The 22,114-nt window shown below is 43.5% G+C and overlaps 1 protein-coding gene across 1 annotated transcript in view; it reads right to left on the reverse strand.

Annotated features, from left to right (window-relative positions):
* LOC308680161 (uncharacterized protein) overlaps positions 1–19,075 on the reverse strand; it is a 29,521-nt gene extending 10,446 nt beyond the window's left edge. Inside the window, exons 1-11 of the mRNA XM_081348119.1 lie at positions 18,878–19,075; positions 12,360–12,375; positions 10,717–10,803; positions 10,542–10,633; positions 6,313–6,399; positions 4,791–4,905; positions 4,627–4,674; positions 4,366–4,514; positions 4,163–4,231; positions 3,996–4,062; positions 80–255 (exon numbers count right to left, since the gene is read on the reverse strand). Of these exons, the coding sequence (XP_081204245.1) occupies positions 80–255; positions 3,996–4,062; positions 4,163–4,231; positions 4,366–4,514; positions 4,627–4,674; positions 4,791–4,905; positions 6,313–6,399; positions 10,542–10,633; positions 10,717–10,803; positions 12,360–12,375; positions 18,878–18,982 (1,011 nt within the window). The 5' untranslated portion in view covers positions 18,983–19,075. The remainder of the gene's footprint in view (positions 1–79; positions 256–3,995; positions 4,063–4,162; positions 4,232–4,365; positions 4,515–4,626; positions 4,675–4,790; positions 4,906–6,312; positions 6,400–10,541; positions 10,634–10,716; positions 10,804–12,359; positions 12,376–18,877) is intronic.
* Positions 19,076–22,114: the final 3,039 nt, after the last annotated feature.

The following is a 22,114-nucleotide window of genomic DNA, read 5'->3' on the forward strand; positions in this document are numbered from 1 at the left end:
ATTCTGAAAGTAAGTAAATGTGATCTGTGTTCACACTAGCTCCGGTCCTGCTCGAGATATTCATGGTTTCGTCACGTACCAGTTTAGTCCCATAGAGCGTGGCGTTGGGGGCGGGGACACAGTCAGAGTTCTGCATGCCGATTCGCCAGCACAGAGAGACCGAGACATCTGATTGGTCGTCAGGACAGAGAGGATCCCAATGCAGAACAGAGCCAAGGACTCTTGCTGAGCTGGAGGACAAGATCTCCCCGGCATCTGGAGGAGGAGTTCATGCCGTCAAACACACGCAAACATGACCTACACACACTGAGATCAGACTGTCAGAAACACAACATCACAGTCGGCATGAAGCGCTAGTCTTTTACTCCCTATCGTGATCCCTATCCTTAAAAGTGACTGATTCCAAACTCCACAATGCAGCAAATAGAGCTTCTCATGCACACAAAAATAAATATATAGTAGTTCTCTTATAATATTTCATAATGGTCACTTCATCTGTCATCTTGAAAATGTTTCACTGAGCTTGTTGCTGGGTTATTATAGTTATGGAAGTAAAATAATGACAAATGTTTCTGAAACAAAAAAGCTTATTGAATTGCACTAATAAAAAAAAAATGCATTGCATTAACCCTTCTTGCCTTTTAATGTGCTGAAATTCAACATGGTTGTATATTTAAGCTGTGAATATTTCAATTCAAAATATTTCAAACATATTTTCATTATTAAAAATTAAATAAAAAAATTAAAAGACTATAGACATTTTTTTTCCTCCTTGAACTGCCACCTTACAGTGGTGGAGGGGTTTGAGTACCCGAATGACCCTAGGAGCTATGTTGTCCGGGGCTATATGCCCCTGGTAGGGTCTCCCAAGGCAAACAGGTCCTAGGTGACGGGTCAGACTAAGAGTGGTTCAAAAGCCTCTTATGATGGACTTAAAATCGTGGACCGTGACGTTGCCCGGCATGGCGCAGCTGGGGCCCCACCCTGGAGCCAAGCCCGGGGTTGGGGCTCGTATGCGAGCGCCTGGTGGCAGGCCTCCCCCCATGGGGTCCGGCCGGGCTCAGCCCGAAGGAGCGACGTGGGGTCCTTCCCGCGGGCTCACCACCTGCAGAAGGGACCGCAAGGGGCCGGTGCGTAGTGGATCGGGCGGTAGTCGAAGGCGGGGGCCTCGACAACCCGATTCTGGACACGGAAACTAGCTCTAGGGACGTGGAACGTCACCTCTCTGGCGGGGAAGGAGCCTGAGATTGTGTGTGAGGTTGAGAGGTACCGACTAGAGATAGTCGGGATCACCTCTACGCACGGCTTGGGCTCTGGAACCACACTCCTTGAGAGAGGATGGACTCTTCACCACTCTGGAGTTGCCCATGGTGAGAGGCGGCGGGCTGGTGTGGGTTTGCTTATAGCCCCCCAGCTCAGCCGCCATGTGTTGGAGTTCACCCCGGTGAACGAGAGGGTCGCTTCCCTGCGCCTTCGGGTCGGGGATAGGTCTCTCACTGTCGTGTGCGCCTATGGGCCAAACGGCAGTGTAGAGTACCCGGCCTTCTTGGAGACTCTGGGAGGGGTGCTGGAAAGTGCTCCGACTGGGGACTCCGTCGTTCTACTGGGGGACTTCAACGCCCACGTGGGCAGCGACAGTAACGCCTGGAGGGGCGTGATTGGGAGGAACGGCCCCCCTGATCTGAAACCGAGTGGTGTTCTGTTATTGGACTTCTGTGCTAGTTACAGCTTGTCCATAACGAACACCATGTTCAAGCATAAGGGTGTCCATCAGTGCACATGGCACCAGGACACCCTAGGCCGGAAGTCGATGATCGACTTTGTGGTCGTTTCATCTGACCTCCGGCCGTATGTCTTGGACACTCGGGTGAAGAGAGGGGCGGAGCTGTCAACTGATCACCACCTGGTGGTGAGTTGGATCCGATGGCGAGGAAGCTGGACAGACTCGGCAGACCCAAACGTACTGTGAGGCCGAATCCCCTGTCAGAGAGATCTTCAACTCCCACCTCCAGCAGAGCTTCGACCGGATCTTCCAGTCTGAAGATATTGAGTCCGAGTGGACCAAGTTCTACACTTCCATTGTCGACGCGGCCACTCGGAGCTGTGGCCATAAGGTCTCCGGTGCCTGTCGAGGCGGCAATCCCCGAACCCGGTGGTGGACAACAGAAGTAAGGGATGCCGTCAAGCTGAAGAAGGAGTCCTATCGGGCCTGGCTGGCTTGTGGGACTCCTGAGGCAGCTGACGGGTACCGGCAGGCCAAGCGAACTGCAGCCCGGGTGGTTGTGGAGGCAAAAAAATCAGGCCTGGGAGGAGTTCGGTGAGGCCATGGAGAAGGACTACTGGTTGGCCTCGAAGAGATTCTGGCAACCGTCCGGAGCCTCAGGAGGGGGAAGCAGTGCCCCACCAATGCTGTTTTCATTGGGCGTGGTGAGCGGCTGTTGACCTCGACTGGGGATGTCTTCGGACGGTGGAAGGAATACTTCGAGGATCTCCTCAATCCCACCGACACGTCTTCCATTGAGGAAGCAGAGGCTGAGGGCTCAGAGGTGGACTCGTCCATCACTCAAGCTGAAGTCACTGAGGTAGTCAAGAAACTCCTCGGTGGCAAGGCACCGGGGGTGGATGAGATCCGCCCTGAGTACCTCAAGTGTCTGGATGTTGTGGGGCTGTCTTGGTTGACACGCCTCTGCAACATCACGTGGCGGTCAGGGACAGTGCCTTTGGACTGGCAGACCGGGGTGGTGGTCCCTCTTTTTAAGAAGGGGGACCGGAGGGTGTGCTCCAACTATAGGGGGTCACACTTCTCAGCCTCCCCGGGAAAGTCTATGCCAGGATACTGGAGAGGAGAACACGGCCGATAGTAGAACCTCAGATTCAGGAGGAACAGTGCGGTTTTCGTCCCGGTCGTGGAACACTGGACCAGCTCTATACCCTCTCCAGGGTGCTGGAGGGTTCATGGGAGTTTGCCCAACCAATCCACATGTGCTTTGTGGACTTGGAGAAGGCATTTGACTGTGTCCCTCGCGGCATCCTGTGGAGGGTGCTCTGGGAGTATGGGGAGCCGGCTGAGGTGGCCTTCCCGGGAAGGTGTTCCGGGCATGTCCCACCGGGAGGAGGCCCCGGGGAAGACCTAGGACACGCTGGAGGGACTATGTCTCCCGGCTGGCCTGGGAACGCCTCGGTGTCCCCCTGGGAGAGCTGGAGGAAGTGTCTAGGGAGAGGGAGGTCTGGGCATCCCTGCTTAGACTGCTGCCCCCGCGACCCGGCCCCGGATAAGCGGAAGAAGATGGATGGATAGACATTTTTAAAATGCAAAAACAAAACTAATAAAAATATCAAAAACATACAAAGGCAAATAACAACATTTTAACTAAAAAAAAAAAAAAAAAACATTAAAAGGAAAATATAAAATTAAAAACTTGTGACTGCTGGGAGAGTCACATGCCCATAACAGAAAGTGATTCCATGGCATTTATTCTTTAAAATCTGAACATGTTCATCTTTGAGATCTGAACCGTATCAGACGAATCTCTCCTATGGAGAACACATTCTGGCTGAGTTATCAGTCTGATTATTTCTCTGCATGTAAACACTGCTAATGCCTGTATACTGTTAGAGACCTTTACTCTATATACACACACACATTCTTGTACATCTATCTTTATGAGGACATCCATTGACACAATGCAATCTCTAGCCGCTTACCCTTACCTTACCCATCATAACTAAGTGCCTAACCCGACCCCTGACCCTAAACCGACCCTTAACCTCATTATAACCTGATCCCTAAAACCAAGTCTTGACCCTCAAACACTTTAAAGGCTCTCAGAGAGTGAGGACCGGCCAACATGTCCTCACTTTACTCTCTCTGTCCTCACTCCAATGGTCTAACACTCATCTGGTCCTCACAAAGATAGTTGTACAAGTACACACACACACACACACACACACACACACACACACACACACACACACACACACACTAAAGGACTCACGTGGCAGTATTCTCTCTTTTAAAGGACAGTGTGTGACTCTTCTGGCATCAAGGCTTGTAAACCACAGCTGTGAATACAGTATAATGCAGATGATACACATTACTAATGTCAAAAAAAAGAAAAAAAAAAGTGTAATGACGTTTGAAGAGTGTGTAAGAGCAGCACACCTGCACACACACACACGGGACCAGGTACGGGAAGCTCAGATTGACAGTTTGATTGACAGCCGGATCGATCTGCAACACAAACACGACGACTCCATGATGGAAGGAGGAGGCAGAGACCGTTCGCTCCGAAACAGGGATTCAGATCCTTCACATGTTGCAATTACTTCATGGTGTGGTTCATTTCTTCATAATATTTCACTCACCTTCTGAAAATGAAACACCTCACACTCCCGGTACGAATGTTTGTAGCACAGGCTGATCTTCACCATTCGATCTGTGTCCAGTCGTACAGTGAAGCGTTTATGATGTTCGTCCGCAGTGACACGGGCTTTAGGCACTGGATCCTCATCATCTGGGGAAACACAAGTCAATGCAGTCAGTTCGACATAAACCTCAAGAAACTTTGGACATTTATAATATATATATATATATATATATATTGAGAGAGAGAGAGAGAGAGAAACCTGTGAGCTTGTCATCATGGTCGTCCACAGAGACACTGGCTTCATAATCTGGTTAAAAATAGCAGAGAGAAATGCTGAACTTTGGTGTGGTGCAGATTTTGGACATTTTTAGAGAGAGAGAGAGAGAGAGAGAGAGAGAGAGAGAGAGAGAGAGAGAGAGAGACCTGTGTGTCTGACGGTGAGAGATTGACGGATCAGCAGAAGCTCTCTGTCGTTGTAAACGGACACTGTGACCGTGGAGCCGAACCGCACCGGGAAACAGCCGTACTTCAGGATCCACTGGAGGGAGACACACACACACACACACACACACACACACACACACACACACACACACACACAATTACTAACACTGCAAACAGCTTCAGTGGAATCTTTGTTCTTAAATCTGGAGAACAACATCAGTTCCTTTTAGAAAAGTAGGAGGATTTTATGTGTGTGTTGCGTGTGTGTGTGTTGCGTGTATGTGTGTTGCGTGTGAGAGTGAGAGTGTGTGTGTACATGTTTTTCTATCCCAGTGGGGACTTAAACCTGAATGCACACACACTCATGGGGACTCTGTGGTCTAAATTGAGGAAACAAGCTTATAAATCATTCAAAATTAGTTTTATTGGAAAATATAAAAATGCAGAAAGTTTTGTGTGATGGACAGGTTTAAGGATCAGGTTAGAGTGTGTGTGTGTGTGTGTGTGTGTGTGTGATGGGCAGGTTTAGGGGTCGGGTTAATGTGTGTGTGTGTGTGTGTGTGTGTGTGTGTGTGTGTGTGTGTGTGTGTCTGTGTGATGATCAGGTTTAGGGATCAGGTTAGAGTGTGTGTGTGTGTGTGTGTGTGTGTGTGTGTGTGTGTGTGTGTGTGTGTGTGTGTGATGGGCAGGTTTAGGGGTCGGGTTAATGTGTGTGTGTGTGTGCGTGTGTGTGTGTGTGTGTGTGTGTGTGTGTCTCTGTGTGTCAGTATAAAAACCATTACGTGTATGGAGAGTCCCCACAAAGAGAGTGAACCATACTCTCTCTCTGTGTGTGTGTGTGTGTGTGTGTGTGTGTGTGTGTGTGTGTGTGTGTGTGTGTGTGTGTTTTTGTGTAAATCTGCATTTGTGTAATAAATGCATTTTCAAAAACTGGGTTCACTGAGATGACATTATTCTACTCACCCTTCAACCATCCAACATGAAAAGGACATTTAAAAGCGTAAAGCATTAACAAATAACCAACAGAGCACAAATAACTCCTGAATGAGCCCTTATGTTATGATGCATTATGAAAGTATTTAGAACGCACATTATAATACGGTTGTTTGCCGTGTGTTTTAATGAATTAAAGGTGTGCTCAATGACTAAATAAGTATTATAATGTATTATAACTGTAGTTACAATTATAGAATGCATCATAAGGTGCATTACAAGACATAATGACTGCATTAAAAATGATTTTATAATGCATTACACATAAGGGTTTTAACTGTTAAAGTGGGAAATCACAAAAAAATTATAATAATTATCAGAAGGAAAAGATCAACTTTACTACATACTACATATTTCACTTATTTTTTAGGAAATCTGCATGAATAAAATAAATACTCAAATGACTTTATATCCGCTTCACTGAAGTTGCAATCGCCAAGACTAAGAAAACTCATTACAAGGATAAATGTCATTAAACAGAGATAAAGGAACGCATGAATTCACTCACAAAGGTCTGATGGGACGTCCTGTTCATTTCATGTGTCAGAATTCTGGCTTTGAGAGGCTGAAAGTGCAGATCATCACCGGTTATCCACTGGTGAAGAAGAAAACACAACTGTTATGATGCCATGAAATCAATTTAGCTTAAAGGGTCTCACACTGACTGACACACTGGTCCTATTTTAAGGATCTAAAGCGCAGGGAGCGAGTGCACTCACGGCGTGCCCGAATCCACTTTTGTTAGTTTAACGACGGGAAAAATGGCCGGTGCTCCCGGCGCATCGTCTAAAAGGGTCGTCTCTATTCTCTTAATGAGTAATGGGTGTGTTTTGGGCTTTACGTGAAATAAACCAATCAGAGTCTCCCATTCGCTTTAAAACACAGTTGCGCTCGAGCCGTGGCGGATTCACTGTTTACACGGAGGAATTTACAAGCGGAAAAACTGAACGCCTCTCCAGAGCGCAAACGGATCTGCTCGTGCTCGAGGTTAAAGCTGTGTGTGTGTGTGTGTATGTGTGTGAGGTTAAAGCGAGACCATCTACGGGACAAGCCGGATTCTATCATACCTTTATGTACACAATAATAATCTTTTACATTGTAATCCTTTTATTTTTAATATTTGGTGCAATAAGCAGAGTGTGTGTGTGTGTGTGTGTGTGTGTGTGTGTGTGTGTGTGTGTGTGTGTGTGTGTGCAATAAACAGAGTGTGTGTGTGTGTGTGTGTGCAATAAGCAGAGTGTGTATGTGTGTGTAATAAGCAGAGTGTGTATGTGTGTGTGATAAGCAGAGTGTGTATGCGTGTGTAATAAGCAGTGTGTGTGTGTGTGTGTGTGTGTGTGTGTGTGTGTGTGTGTGTAATAAGCAGAGTGTGCGTGTGTGTGTGTGTGTGTGCGTGTGTGTGTGTGTGTGTGTGTGTAAGCGCGTGTGGACCCGCCTAAAGGCTCACATTACTAACGCTCTTTAAATAACAAAAACAAATATTGCGCCACTGACAGACTTTAGAGCAGGTTCAGTTGGGCAACGGCTCAGTCTACTTCAGTTCCTCAAAATAGCAACTCACCAACAATGCCCCTGAACACACACCTCGTTCTCAGACCAGCAGCCCATGGGCGCACAAATGAGCGTAAATGCATTTGCTAGTTAAACAGTGTGGTGCAGGACGTGAAAATGAAAACCGAGTCGGGCTGAAACCAGCAGAAAACACGGGCGCTGCATTGTGTGTGAGATCGGGCCGAGAGTAGCAGGAAAAGTGACCAAGTTCAGTTAAAAAATTAACATCTATGTGGCAATGTTTTCATTACATGAACACTAGTGTGTATGTGTACATCTATACATTGTAACCCGTGAAAGTGCACATGAATGATGAAACATACTCTGACTCTGGACTCATACGTTCCCTGGACCCCAGTTTGAAAAGCCCTGCTATAAACCAACTAACAGCATTAATTTAAAATGATCTGTTGCGTTTACTCGACCAGTGTCTCTCAACCGCAGGGTTGTGATTCACAAATAAGTCTAATCTTAGACAGCAGCGCAAAAAAACACAAATAACAGAATGCAACTGACCATTTTCCTTTAAAGCAAAATAAATAGGTTTATCAACAAAGCAACAGCATAACACTCCTTGTGTTTTCTGCAGAACGTTAATCATCAGTCTCAACCGTATTGGATGCAAAATTGCGCTTTGTGGAGTGTGACGTTCATTCAGCCTTGAAACTCGTAAACAAAACTACACAAAGTAAAAGAAAGCGCGAGTCAGACTATATAAAGTCCCGCTCCACTTTCAAAAACAATACATGTGGTTAGTGTGTTCTGTGAAGCAAATCACTTGCAAACAAATTTACAACCAAATGTTGGAACCGCAACTAAACTCTGGAACAGATCCGTGCCGGATCCAGATCAGATGGAGGACCAGTGCCTAGACACGACCACAACGCATGATGTAGTCAGCCGGATCCAGGCCGGATCCAGATCAGATGGAGGACCAGTGCCTAGACACGACCACAACGCATGATGTAGCCAGCCGGATCCAGGCCGGATCCAGATCAGATGGAGGACCAGTGCCTAGACACGACCACAACGCATGATGTAGTCAGCCGGATCCAGGCCGGATCCAGATCAGATGGAGGACCAGTGCCTAGACACGACCACAACGCATGATGTAGCCAGCCGGATCCAGGCCGGATCCAGATCAGATGGAGGACCAGTGCCTAGACACGACCACAACACATGATGTAGTCAGCCGGATCTGAGCCGGGTCCAGATCAGATGGAGGACCTGGGTCTAGACACAACCACAACACATGATGTAGTCAGCCGGATCCGGGCCGGGTCCAGATCAGATGGAGGACCAGTGCCTAGACACGACCACAACGCATGATGTAGTCAGCCGGATCCGAGCCGGATCCAGATCAGATGGAGGACCAGTGCCTAGACACGACCACAACGCATGATGTAGTCAGCCGGATCCGGGCCGGGTCCAGATCAGATGGAGGACCTGGGTCTAGACACGACCACAACACATGATGTAGTCAGCCGGATCCGGGCCGGATCCAGATCAGATGGAGGACCAGTGCCTAGACACGACCACAACGCATGATGTAGTCAGCCGGATCCGAGCCGGATCCAGATCAGATGGAGGACCAGTGCCTAGACACGACCACAACGCATGATGTGGTCAGCCGGATCCGGGCCGGGTCCAGATCAGATGGAGGACCTGGGTCTAGACACGACCACAACACATGATGTAGTCAGCCGGATCCGGGCCAGATCCAGATCAGATGGAGGACCAGTGCCTAGACACGACCACAACGCATGATGTAGTCAGCCGGATCCGAGCCGGATCCAGATCAGATGGAGGACCAGTGCCTAGACACGACCACAACGCATGATGTAGTCAGCCGGATCCGGGCCGTATCCAGATCAGATGGAGGACCTGGGTCTAGACACGACCACAACACATGATGTAGTCAGCCGGATCCGGGCCGGATCCAGATCAGATGGAGGACCAGTGCCTAGACACGACCACAACGCATGATGTAGTCAGCCGGATCCAGGCCGTATCCAGATCAGATGGTGGACCAGTGCCTAGACACGACCACAACGCATGATGTAGTCAGCCGGATCCGGGCCGGATCCAGATCAGATGGAGGACCTGCGCCTAGACACGACCACAACGCATGATGTAGTCAGCCGGATCCGAGCCGGGTCCAGATCAGATGGAGGACCTGGGTCTAGACACGACCACAACACATGATGTAGTCAGCCGGATCCGGGCCGGATCCAGATCAGATGGAGGACCTGGGTCTAGACACGACCACAACACATGATGTAGTCAGCCGGATCCGGGCCGGATCCAGATCAGATGGAGGACCTGGGTCTAGACACGACCACAACACATGATGTAGTCAGCCGGATCCGGGCCGGATCCAGATCAGATGGAGGACCAGTGCCTAGACACGACCACAACGCATGATGTAGTCAGCCGGATCCGGGCCGGGTCCAGATCAGATGGAGGACCTGGGTCTAGACACGACCACAACACATGATGTAGTCAGCCGGATCCGGGCCAGATCCAGATCAGATGGAGGACCAGTGCCTAGACACGACCACAACGCATGATGTAGTCAGCCGGATCCGAGCCGTATCCAGATCAGATGGTGGACCAGTGCCTAGACACGACCACAACACATGATGTAGTCAGCCGGATCCGGGCCGGATCCAGATCAGATGGAGGACCTGGGTCTAGACACGACCACAACACATGATGTAGTCAGCCGGATCCGGGCCGGATCCAGATCAGATGGAGGACCTGGGTCTAGACACGACCACAACACATGATGTAGTCAGCCGGATCCGGGCCGGATCCAGATCAGATGGAGGACCAGTGCCTAGACACGACCACAACGCATGATGTAGTCAGCCGGATCCGGGCCGGGTCCAGATCAGATGGAGGACCTGGGTCTAGACACGACCACAACACATGATGTAGTCAGCCGGATCCGGGCCAGATCCAGATCAGATGGAGGACCAGTGCCTAGACACGACCACAACACATGATGTAGTCAGCCGGATCCGAGCCGGATCCAGATCAGATGGAGGACCAGTGCCTAGACTTGTTGAGTTGAGACTTGATGTTCACAATAAAGGCCCTGAATCAAACCAAGATTTGCCTCTGGTCTAGTCTTGCAGTGGTTCGACCCAAACTAAACCTAATCAAGTTGAGCCTGAGACTTACCCAGAGAACACTGTTCTGTTTCCACACGAGCAGCGTGTAGGAGTCACCAGTTTCAGAGTCACTGAAGTCAATCTTCAGCGTTTCATTTTCCACTACAAACAAAAGACAGAAAAGATGAAGTCAGTAAGTTATAAACAGGCGGTGGTAATCACTGATAAGATGGTCTTGTACGTACGCAGAGGATGAACACACAACCTCACGCGCACACACACGTCCTGCTGATGTTGAACACTGTGGAGTCTGAGCCGAGGCAGGAGCCGATCTTCAGTCACACACACACGAGAAACAGAGAGTTCAGATGACAGACAAGGATCTCTAGCAGGGGTGAGACGAGATCTCGAGCCACGATATGAAAGAGTGACATTTCTCATTAAGGTGTAAAGCGGCCTTGCGATATCTGAGTTAGTGGTAAAACCTTTTAAAATGCTTGCATTATATGTTCTGTATTTTACTGCATATGATAATGAAATAAATATATGCGCTTATTTACATGCAGGTTATGCGTTTCTTCCAGCGTCTCAGAGCGGCTCCGTTCACAGTAAATGCTAAAACTGTTAGTTTGGGATTCAATAGCGTGCGCATGAAGTCTGATGCGCTTGGTGTTTCACAGGGAAGTGTAGCACTGTTATCATTTACACACGTGGAGCGCCTCAAACTCCATCTCTGCATATGCTTGAGTTTGTGTTGCTTATAACGTTCATCTGGGAACAAAACATGCGCCATTTCACCAGATTTATTACATAAATCATGTATAAACCCACGCCAACACACGAGAATACATCAGTATGTTTCTAAATATGCAAATTGTTATTTCAAAGTAGAAGTTTAAACCCTGGCTCTGAGTTTGCATGTTCTGATGTCCACGTGTTCTTGTTCAAGACATTACAGTAAATCTATCGTAAAGAAGTGGCCAAATATTAAAGATTAATTGGACATTTGTATTAAATATCGTCTGGCCGATATTAAACAAGGATTTGATCTGATGTAATGCGTCACAACAACAATCACAGGCCGCTGGAGCCTCCGCAGGCATTAGTTATAATACTTCAGTGTTGTTCAATAAAACCATATGATTACTTGCTTTTGATACTTTATTTGAACCAATTTGTATTGCCTCATTGTTATTATATATGTATTTAAATTTGTTTTAAAGGCTATTGTTCACTTAGGTCTATTTTTATTAGCACAAACAATTATTATCCGATTAATCATCAAAATAATCAAGCAATTACTCGATTACAAAAAAAATCGTTACAGCTCTAGATTAGTTGAAACGTTGTTAAAAGAATGTTTTGCATTTAGTGACTTTCAGATGAATAAAATATTTTTCCAGTCATACATTTCGTTAATTTTTTTAAAATAGTGTTAAAATAGCGTCTAGCTCTCGTGAACAGTGTATCGTCACACGCCTAATCTCTAGTGATCAGAATTATACTGTTCACTTTTAATGTGACTAAATATATGTATCTTTGTGAAGTGGGCAATGGAGTAAATACTTTAGCGGCTCATTTTTTGTGACATCAACGTCAAATTTGAACACAAGTTGGTTAGACACGTGGCTTTGATTTTATAGGTCTTTTGGAGGCCAAATTATTTTGTTAAATATATATTTTGTATAAAATCATGAGTTACAAGCATTTAAGTTCAGATCTACGCTCAAAAAGGGAGTGACAGTAAACAGGTTAAAAGTAAATGTTTTGAGATTTTGCAACACAAAACACTTCTCTGAATGTTTTACAAAGCCTAAATCATACTACTAAATAAACGAATAAACAATGTAGATACTGTGAAGTAGTGGAGTATTGTGTAATTACTCACCAGAACCACTCCATTCCTTTAGAGAGAGAGAGAGAGAGAGAGAGAGAGAGAGAGAGAGAGAGAGAGAGAGAGAGAGAGAGAGAGAGAGAGAGAGAGAGAGAGAGAGAGAGAGAGAGAGAGAGAGAGAGAGAGAGAGAGAGAGAGAGAGAGAGAGAGAGAGGCAAGTTTTAGCTTGTGTTCAGTAAGTCTCAGAAAGACGCACATCTTTCAGATGAAACATCATTGTCAGCTAAACATGAGTGTTGCCATGTGAGCAGCCTGTGTGTGATGTCAAGAGATCAAACATTCATCTGCATTGTTTCTTATTGTTATTTCTTATTATTTTGCATTGACAGGTTTTGGCACAGCAGATAAAACTGATCTTCTGATGAGAGAGATCGAACAGCATTTCTACACCAGAGTCAATCGCTTTCAGGCACATTCTGCAGTTTTATATTCACAACACAGCTCAACATTAAACAGCCTAATCCATACTAAAATATAATAAAACACACATTATTATTCATTAAGAAGACTGACATGTGAACGATATAAAGCTGCACTGAAACAATATACATTGTGAAAATGAATCTTGAATGTTGCCCGTTGCTCTGGTTTCACTTTGACTACTTTTGTACAGAACGATTTCAGCTTTATGATTGCCATTTGCCAGTTTTCTTCCTAACACTGGCAAAAGATTCAGATAAATCGCCAATAATCGCCCTAAAGTCACGACACAGTACATAAGACGAGACAATAAATTTGCCATAAAATCTCAAATGTGCTGATTGTAAATCAAATGAATGCTACTTTTAAATCATGCTAAGCCATTCAAATCCCCAAAACTGCACACACACACACACGCACGCACACACACACTGGGGGCGGTAAGAGTATTGTAATCTTCAGCCTCTTCTGCTCAGCAAGGCTGCATTTAATTGATACAGTAAATTCAGTAAATACCGAGAAATATTGCAATTTAAAATAGCTGTTTTCTATGTGAATATGTTCATTTATTGTTAACCCAAACTTTTGAACGGTAGTGTATAATAGTCTAGCCTAATCTTAGATGTTCTGGATATTATACATCATGTATTCTGACAGTGCACTGTTTAAAACCTCTTATAATGGCTGAATTGTTTCACATGAGCACAATAAAGAAATGTCATGATTGAGTTTATGGTACAAACCCAGGATTTTATCAAGAGCAAGCCATCTCTCCATCGTCTGAACAAAAGGATTTTCACACACACACACATTTCCAGTAAAAGTTGGCGATATCTGACGACCGTTGGACAGTGATACGTCACGTGACACATTTACACCAGGACAAATAAACATATCTCCACAAAACTGATATAAATCTGATCTCATATTTCTACGCCGTATGCAAATTCAGTGGAGATTAATTCTATGATATTGCCAATATGGCAGTGTTGGAGATGGACTGCTATCGGTATCGAATGCATAATTTACAGTACACCTAATCTTTTCATCATCAGAAAGCAACGAGATCAGTAAAAACCGAACTCACACACTCTTAAAGATAAAGGTTCCTTACAGGCGTCGAAGAACCTTTAACATCCATGGATCTTTCCATCGCACAAAAGCTTCTGTAGATTATTGTTCATACTAAGAAATAAATGTTTCTGAGAACTGAATGTTTCTGAGAACTGAACTCGTGTTAGAAACATGCACTCCAACACTGTGAGCAACACTCTAGACCAGGGGCTCCCAAACTTTTCCATTCCAGGACCCACCTAGACAAGAATAATCTATCTCAAGACCCACCAAAATATAAAATAATATTAAAGCATGAATGTGGGGTGGGAGGCATTAGTTCTCTTTGGAGCAGTTTTTTTTTCCTTGTTATAGTATTAATGACAAGTTTAATTGCAATACAAACTTTGGGCACATTTTCAAAAATTGAGAGCCTAACAGCTAATGTAATGGCTGTTGAAATAATGTGAAGAATACTGAGTAGTTTTTGTCTGCTGCCTCAACTGATTTACCAGACATGGCAGAACAAATTTAAAGAAATGAAAAAAGATTAAGTAAGCTTAATCATAACCAAAGGTTTGATACAATCAGAATATAAAAAAATATAATAGACTAATAATTTTATTTGACAGTAGGCCCAGAACCTAGAATTTCAATACTAATATTTATGCTGCGAGTGTTGTTAAACTCATTGCGTTGTTCAGCGCAGAAAACGCTTTCGTGCTTGTGTGTGTGAAATACTTTTTATATATAGGCTATATTTTTTGCGTTGTAGCAAAATGCATGCAAGGGAACGCAAACAATGCACTCTTAAAGGAACACTCCACCGTTTTTTGAAATAGGGCTTATTCACCTTCTTTCCTACATTTAGATAGGTGGGCAAATGCATTTTTGTCTCAGTGCATGCATTGTTTTAGTTTGACAGGGTCAGCGCTAGCTTAGCTTAGCATAATGAATGGAATCCTTTGTTGCCAGCTAGCATGTCCTGAGTAAAAGTGATACAAAAAAACCCCACCTAATTACTTCTTGTGGCCTGCGTATTCACAACAGGTACAAATAGCAATGCAGATTAACACTAGGTGATTTCCTATGCAGATATTGACTTGGGACTATATTAGGGGGAAGCACAGGCGAAGCACTGCTACTTGGGCGCAGAGATATCACGCCCAAGTAGCAGTGATTCGCCTGTGCTTCCCCCTAATATAGTCCTTAATATATAAGTCAATATCTGCCTAGGAAATCACCTAGTGTTAATCTGCATCGCTATTTATACTTGTTGTGAATACGCAGGCCACAAGAAGTAATTAGGTGGGTTTTTTTTTTTTTATCACTTTTACTCAGGACATGCTAGCTGGCAACAAAGGATTCCATTCATTATGCTAAGCTAAGCTAGCGCCGACCCTGTCAAACTACAACAATGCATGCACTGAGACAAAAATGCATTTGCCCACCTATCTAAATGTAGGAAAGAAGGTGAATAAGCCCTATTTCAGAAAACAGTGGAGTGTTCCTTTAAGACGACCATATCTCTGAAAGACAACAGTGCTGTGTTGAACAGACGACAGAGAAATCAGTGCGATTTGTTTCATGAAGCACACGCTTGCGACATGTTGTGTTAACAATTTCAGCGTCTCAGAGTAGCGCGGTTCATTAAGCGGTTCTGTGCGCATTATTAACAAGAAGAAACTCGTTAACTCCAATCAATGCTCTGCATCCTGCATGAGATCGCATTACACCGGATAATTCAAATGTCACGAAAGTCTGATTCAGGTCTCCGCTGCGTTTCCCAAAAGCATCGGGAGCTAAGCTGATCGTAGAGACCATAAAGTAGCAACGGTTTTACGATCTACTTAGGCATACGATGCCTTGGGGAAACTCAGCGCCTTTCGTGACATTTGAATTCTCCTGTGTAATGCGATCTCATAGCGATTTCTATTTAACGTTGGTACATCGTGCAAAATGTTTGTGTGTGTGTCATTCATGAAACGTAAATTTAGCTGCAGCTAATAGTGACTGCGCGACCCACCTCTTCCCAATCTGCGACCCACAAATGGGTCGCGACCTACAGTTTGAAAACCCCTGCACTGTAGGGCTGAGCGAATATGGGCAGAAGTGTGTCTCTGAGTGAGTTCACGTAGTGTAACAGCGCAACGCTTCTGGGTTGTCAACAGAACAGAGGCTCACTATTGGCTTCAAGAAAAATAATCTGTGATTTAGCGAAACATGTACTCTATAACACTTGCTGTGTGTTTGAGCAGCCAATAGCCCACTCGCTTGCTTTGGTAAAGCAATAAATCAATATCACAAATGTGCTGATGATATACAGCCATAACATACTCTCGATTGTGTGCTGTTGCTTTAAAGAACTGGAAATGAGTGTCATCGCTTTTATACAGCCAATCGCTAAACAAGAAGTTATATCGAGGACAGTAACAGAAATCGACGGACAATACTTTAGGAAATTGAAGTTGTAAACATAATTTGATTTGCTTAGTGCAAACTAACAACGGAGGCTTACTATTGGCCGACGCTGGTCATGTGCGTGTGATGCTGGCCAATAGTGAGCCTCCGTTCTGATGTACAACCCAGAAGCGCTGCGCTGTTACACTACGTGAACTCACTCAGAGACACACAGAAGAACATGAAGAGTTGAATAAAGTCATTATTTTTGGGGGGTTTTGCGCACAGAAAGTATTCTCATCGCTTGATAAACTTAAGGTTGAGCCACTGTAGTCACTGGGACTATTTTAACGATCTCTTTACTAACTTTCTGGGCCGGCAAGTTTCAATAACAGGAGGAGTGAGACAGCTCTCAGATTTAATCAAAAATATCTTCATTTGTGTTCTGAAGATGAACGAAAGTCTTACGGGTTGGAACATGAACAACATGAGGGAGAGTGATTACTGGCAGAGTTTTCATCATTGGGTGAACTAACCCTTTAATGGAGATATTAAAGTATCCTAATGTTCAATCTAGGTAGTATTGGTTAAACAAGCATTGAGGAGAAGATGTTAATGTTCTTCTCCCCCTCTGGATCTCCACACATTCGGTGTCGATATTCCACTCATGTTCAACACTGCTTTGCTCAGGGAATAAGGAGGAAAGGTAACTGTAGATCTGGGAGAAAGGCTTTAACCCCGTCACTCCTGCACACAGTTGCGTAACCTCGAACTAGGAGAAAGGCTTTTCCGGCCTCGTCTGCACAAGTTTTCTGTACAGTCTGTTGTCCCATTCCACTGTCTGTATTAAACATGTAACCTAATAAATACCGTTGCTTACTTTAAAGGCTTTGAGAATCTTTCCTTTTATCAATGATGATGTTTAAAGCTAAAGTGATTATAACTTTCGATACCTAAACGTTCAGGTTATATCCTACATTTTCCTGTCAGTTCTAAGAAAGACCTTTAACTTTAAAGAATAAGAGGTTACAGAATAACAACAACTTTAATGGAGTCAGATTAATGATATTGGAGTCAGATGAATATTTAAATTACACACGTCATCCTTCAACTGCATTTTGTTCTGATTATTGGTGTAAATAGCAGCGTAAGCTTCCAGACTTACAAGACACATGAATGAAACCTTAAAAAAGAGCATTTAAATCTCCAAAGCCATTAAACATAATGAAAACACTGAGACATTGCTTGTGCATTTACATACTTATATGGTGTTTTTGTATCAAGTGCTGTTTATGCACTGTGTTTTATTACTTGATGTGTGTGTGTGTGTAAGAGTAAACGCTGTGGGATGTTTTTGGAAGAGATTCAGTGAAATTGAACAGAATACACTGGGCTAATCTAAAAACAACTAATCAATAATTAATTCACTATGGTTTATTCTGGTTTGTACACCATGTTTCTGTTGTTTAATGCACTTGAGAGTTATTTTTACGGTAATATTATCATCTTTAAATGTTGTAAATTTAAGTTGGTGTTGTTCTTTAGTAAAAAGGCTGATCCAGCATGAGGCGGGTCGCTCTGAAACTGTAAAGACAAGCAGACGCAGCGCATGAAAATGTCCAACAATGTTTTAATCTTGACCTATTACATTGAATTCATGTAAATGTGAACAGTAACAGTAACAGCTTTTTAACACGTAATGCATGCAAGAGGTTTCAAACATTTACAGTGAACATAAATGACAGAAATGCGTTAATACTTTCAGACTGACTGTTCATTTCTTTCGCTTCGTACAAAGTTAATATGGAGTACTCTATGTGATTTCGTTTCCCCATGTATAATATAGTGATTTACATGATCTCTCCGCTTTCAAACTATGGAAATTTGTGTTTGTTTTATGTAACATTCATATTTTAAATCACTTTGGACGTATTTTTAGTTCTATCCTCTACTAATTCAGCAATAATTAAAGGGGAAATTTGAAGAAAACCAAAACCTCCCCTTCATTTTCCTCTGAGTGACTGGAAACAGACACATGTCTGATAATATGAGATTATATCGTTGGTCAAATGCATTAATATGTGGAAAACACATTCAAGAGCTTCAACAGGACTGACTCGAGTGCCTTGTATAGTTATAAGCCCAGTATGGGATATTTGGGTCAGCGATGTGTAAAAAAATAAATTTTTCACAGTTTGGAATCGCAGCTGTCGAAATAATGCAAACATGGGATTTATTATGTTTGGTGACCAAAAATGTTTAATTAATCATTAGCCTGTTCTCAAGTAGCTTCCATGTTTGCTGATTTGCCAACACTGTGATTTAAGAAAAGTAGCCTAATTACATTTTTAGATTTGCAAAGAGGAGTGTCAAATTTGGACTGAAAGTGTAAATAGATAGATAAGAATCATCTTAGCCTATATAAACAGGTTTGTGTAGGTACATAGGCGTTAGTTGTTCTTCTGATATTTTCTCATGACAAGTTATGAAGTTTAAGTAAATGAACAGTTTGATATGGAAACAACAGTTTGATTTCCATGGATTCCCATTAAAACACACGGGAGAGAGTGACTATAATAACACTTTCAGAGTAAAATCAGTGTAAAATATTGCCTGTGAGTCAGAAGTAATCAGCTCACCTCTCTGAGTCTGAGAACATCTCGTCGGAGGATCTTTACACACATCGAGCAGTTCAACGACACGAGCAGCAGAACTACTCGAGTTATCAACGACGGTCCGAGCATGCTGTCAGGTCAAAACATTAACCGGGTATTAGGAATACATTGTCGAATAAGGAGAGTCCAGGCGCAGGAGAAGCCGAAGCACGTGAGATTAGAGTTGAGTGTGTGTGTGTGTGTGTGTGTGTGTGTGTGTGAGAGAGAGAGATCGCGATGGGCGGACAGGTTTTTAGTGACGCAAATCTCCGGAATTCCGGCGCCTCGTTCAAAAGGTCACAGACTTCCGCATGAATTAACATTCATTAATTTACATGTTTATCTGATGACTTTACCACAGTCACAACGCTGAACACTGCCTTCAACAGCCTGAAAACACTGACGCACTGTAAAACACAATAACCATGGGATATTTTAACTCTGCACCATGGAGTGTCCTGAATGGGAATAATCTTATATCTTTAAAAGTGCTCTTGAATAACGCGCAATAAAATCATCATGAAATCAAGTCAAGTCAAGTCAAGTCAACTTTATTTATATAGCGCTTTTCACAATACAGATTGTATCAAAGCAGCTTCACAGTATTAAATAAAATAGTACATCAGTGTTTGTTTCTGGTGTAAAACATCCACGTTTGGTAATGCAGATCAATAGCACTGGTGAATCGATTAATCAATTTAAGTATCCCCAACTGAGCAAGCCAAAGGCAACAGTGGCAAGGAACCGAAAAACTCCATCAGGTGACCTAATGGAGAAAAAAAAACCTTGGGAGAACCCAGGCTCAGTCGGGGGCCAGTTCTCCTCTGGCGTTTATGAAGTAGAGACCGGATTTAACTGTAAGATTAAAATATTATATGAATGCCTGGCTGAAGAGATGCGTCTTTAATCTAGTTTTAAACTGGGAGAGCGAATCTGAGCAACGAACAGTATCCGGAAGGCTATTCCAGAGTTTTGGGGCTAAATGTGAAAATGCTCTCCCTCCTTTGGTGGATCTGGATATCCTAGGTATGACCAGAAGCCTCGAATTTAGTGATCTTAAAGAGCGCGATGGATTATAGGGCGATAGAAGATCCGTTAAATAAACTGGAGCTAAGCCGTTTAGGGCTTTATAAGTCAGTAGCAATACCTTGTAATTAATACGGAACTTTATAGGTAACCAATGTAGTGATGATAAAATTGGTGTTATATGTTCAAACTTTCTTGATCTAGTAAGAACTCTAGCGGCGGCATTTTGGACTAACTGTAGCTTGTTTATTGAGGATGCAGGACAACCAGCTAATAAAGCATTACAGTAATCTAGTCTCGAGGTCATGAATGCATGAACTAGCTTTTCTGCATCAGAAACAGATAGCATGTTACGTAATTTAGCAATATTTCTAAGGTGAAAAAAGGCTGTTTTTGTAACATATGAAATATGATTTTCAAAAGACAAGTTACAATCTAATATAACACCCAGGTCTTTTACTGTAGAGGATAAAGTAACAGGACACCCTACTATGTTAAAGTTTCATGTAAGAGGTTTTGTGGGCGTTTTTTTGAACCGATAAGTATTACCTCTGTCTTATCTGGATTTAATAAAAGAAAATTGTGCGACATCCAATCTTTTATATCTTTAACACACTCTGTCAATTTGGATAATTTAGCGTTTTCATCCGGCCGTGATGAAATATATAGTTGAGTGTCATCAGCATAACAATGGAAACTAATTCCATGTTTCCTTATAATATTTCCAAGTGGCAGCATATATATTGAGAATAATAGAGGGCCTAACACAGATCCCTGCGGCACTCCATAGTTTACTGGAGTTATGATAGATTTTTCTCCGTTTAAATAGACAAAATGGTAGCGGTCAGATAGGTATGATCTGAACCAGCTTAATGCTTGTCCTTGAACACCGGTATAGTTTTGTAGCCGATCTAAGAGTATTGTGTGATCTATAGTATCGAACACAGCACTAAGATCAAGTAAAACTAGTATTGAGATACAGCCTTGGTCAGAGGCTAAGAGTAAATCATTTGTGATTTTAACGAGCGCAGTTTCAGTGCTATGATGCGGCCTGAACCCAGACTGAAACTTTTCATAGGTGTCATTTTCTTGCAAGAAAGAGCCCAGTTGGGCAGACACAACTTTTTCTAATATTTTGGACATAAAAGGAAGATTTGAAATGGGTCTATAATTTGCTAGGTTATTTGGGTCTAATTGTGGTTTCTTAATGAGAGGTTTTATAACTGCCAATTTAAATGTTCTTGGAACATGACCTAAAGATAAAGACGAGTTAATAATATTGAGGAGAGGCTCTTCCACTATAGGTTACACTTCTTTCGATAGTTTAGTTGGTATGGGATCTAATAAACATGTTGTTGTTTTAGAGGAAACATGGGCGGATCTACAGGGGGCAAGGGGGGGCAGGTGCCCCCCCACTCTAGAGCCTTGCCCCCCCAGCTGCCCCCCTAACTTTGATGATCCAAAAACTGTACTTACAAAAACAACCCACCACTATGTCCAATACATTTACCAAAAGTGAACAATTTAATTTTAAATTTTAAATGTCTTATTCGACCCTCCCCCCTGCCCCTCAAATACTTAGTTACGTCCCTGATTCAAACGTGCAGAGCGGCGTTCGCGCTCAGTCTGGCTCGCCTCACACACACAGCATTGACAGCAAGTCTGCTGCGGTGCGGTGGTCCTGCAACCCGACTAGACTGAGCTGCCCCTGACAGAGCCTCTGAAGGTGAAGTGAGTTTCCCCAGGTGTAGTTTAAACACACGTTTAACTTAAAGTTACATTTGTAATAAATGTATTGTATGCTAAAGACGATTCAGCATCAGCAAAAACAGCGAGTCTATTACGTTAGCCAAAATCAGCGGTCAAATCACTCCCTTGTGATTTGTAAGAGCACTCTTCCCTAGCCTAATTTTGATTTTAGTAAAGACAAGAACAGCTTAATAAAAAATATATTGAGGGGCAGCGCTAGGGCTGGTTTTTAGTAAAGCCCCGGATATTTTGTTCAATTGTCTTTCTCACTGAGCAAAGCAATTAATCAGAAAAAACAAATGTGAATAAGATTACAGCGATTACCTAATCATGAACAGTGCATTAGCCTACATTTTTATTTATATTTTTCCCTTTGCATTGAAGGTACTTTTGACGTGCTTTTGCAGCGTTGAGCATTGTAGCCAATCACAGACATGTCTGTTGATC

The sequence above is a fragment of the Scardinius erythrophthalmus genome, assembly GCF_964197995.2.
Source record: "Scardinius erythrophthalmus genome assembly, chromosome: 20".
NCBI classification, from domain to species: Eukaryota; Metazoa; Chordata; class Actinopteri; order Cypriniformes; family Leuciscidae; genus Scardinius; species Scardinius erythrophthalmus.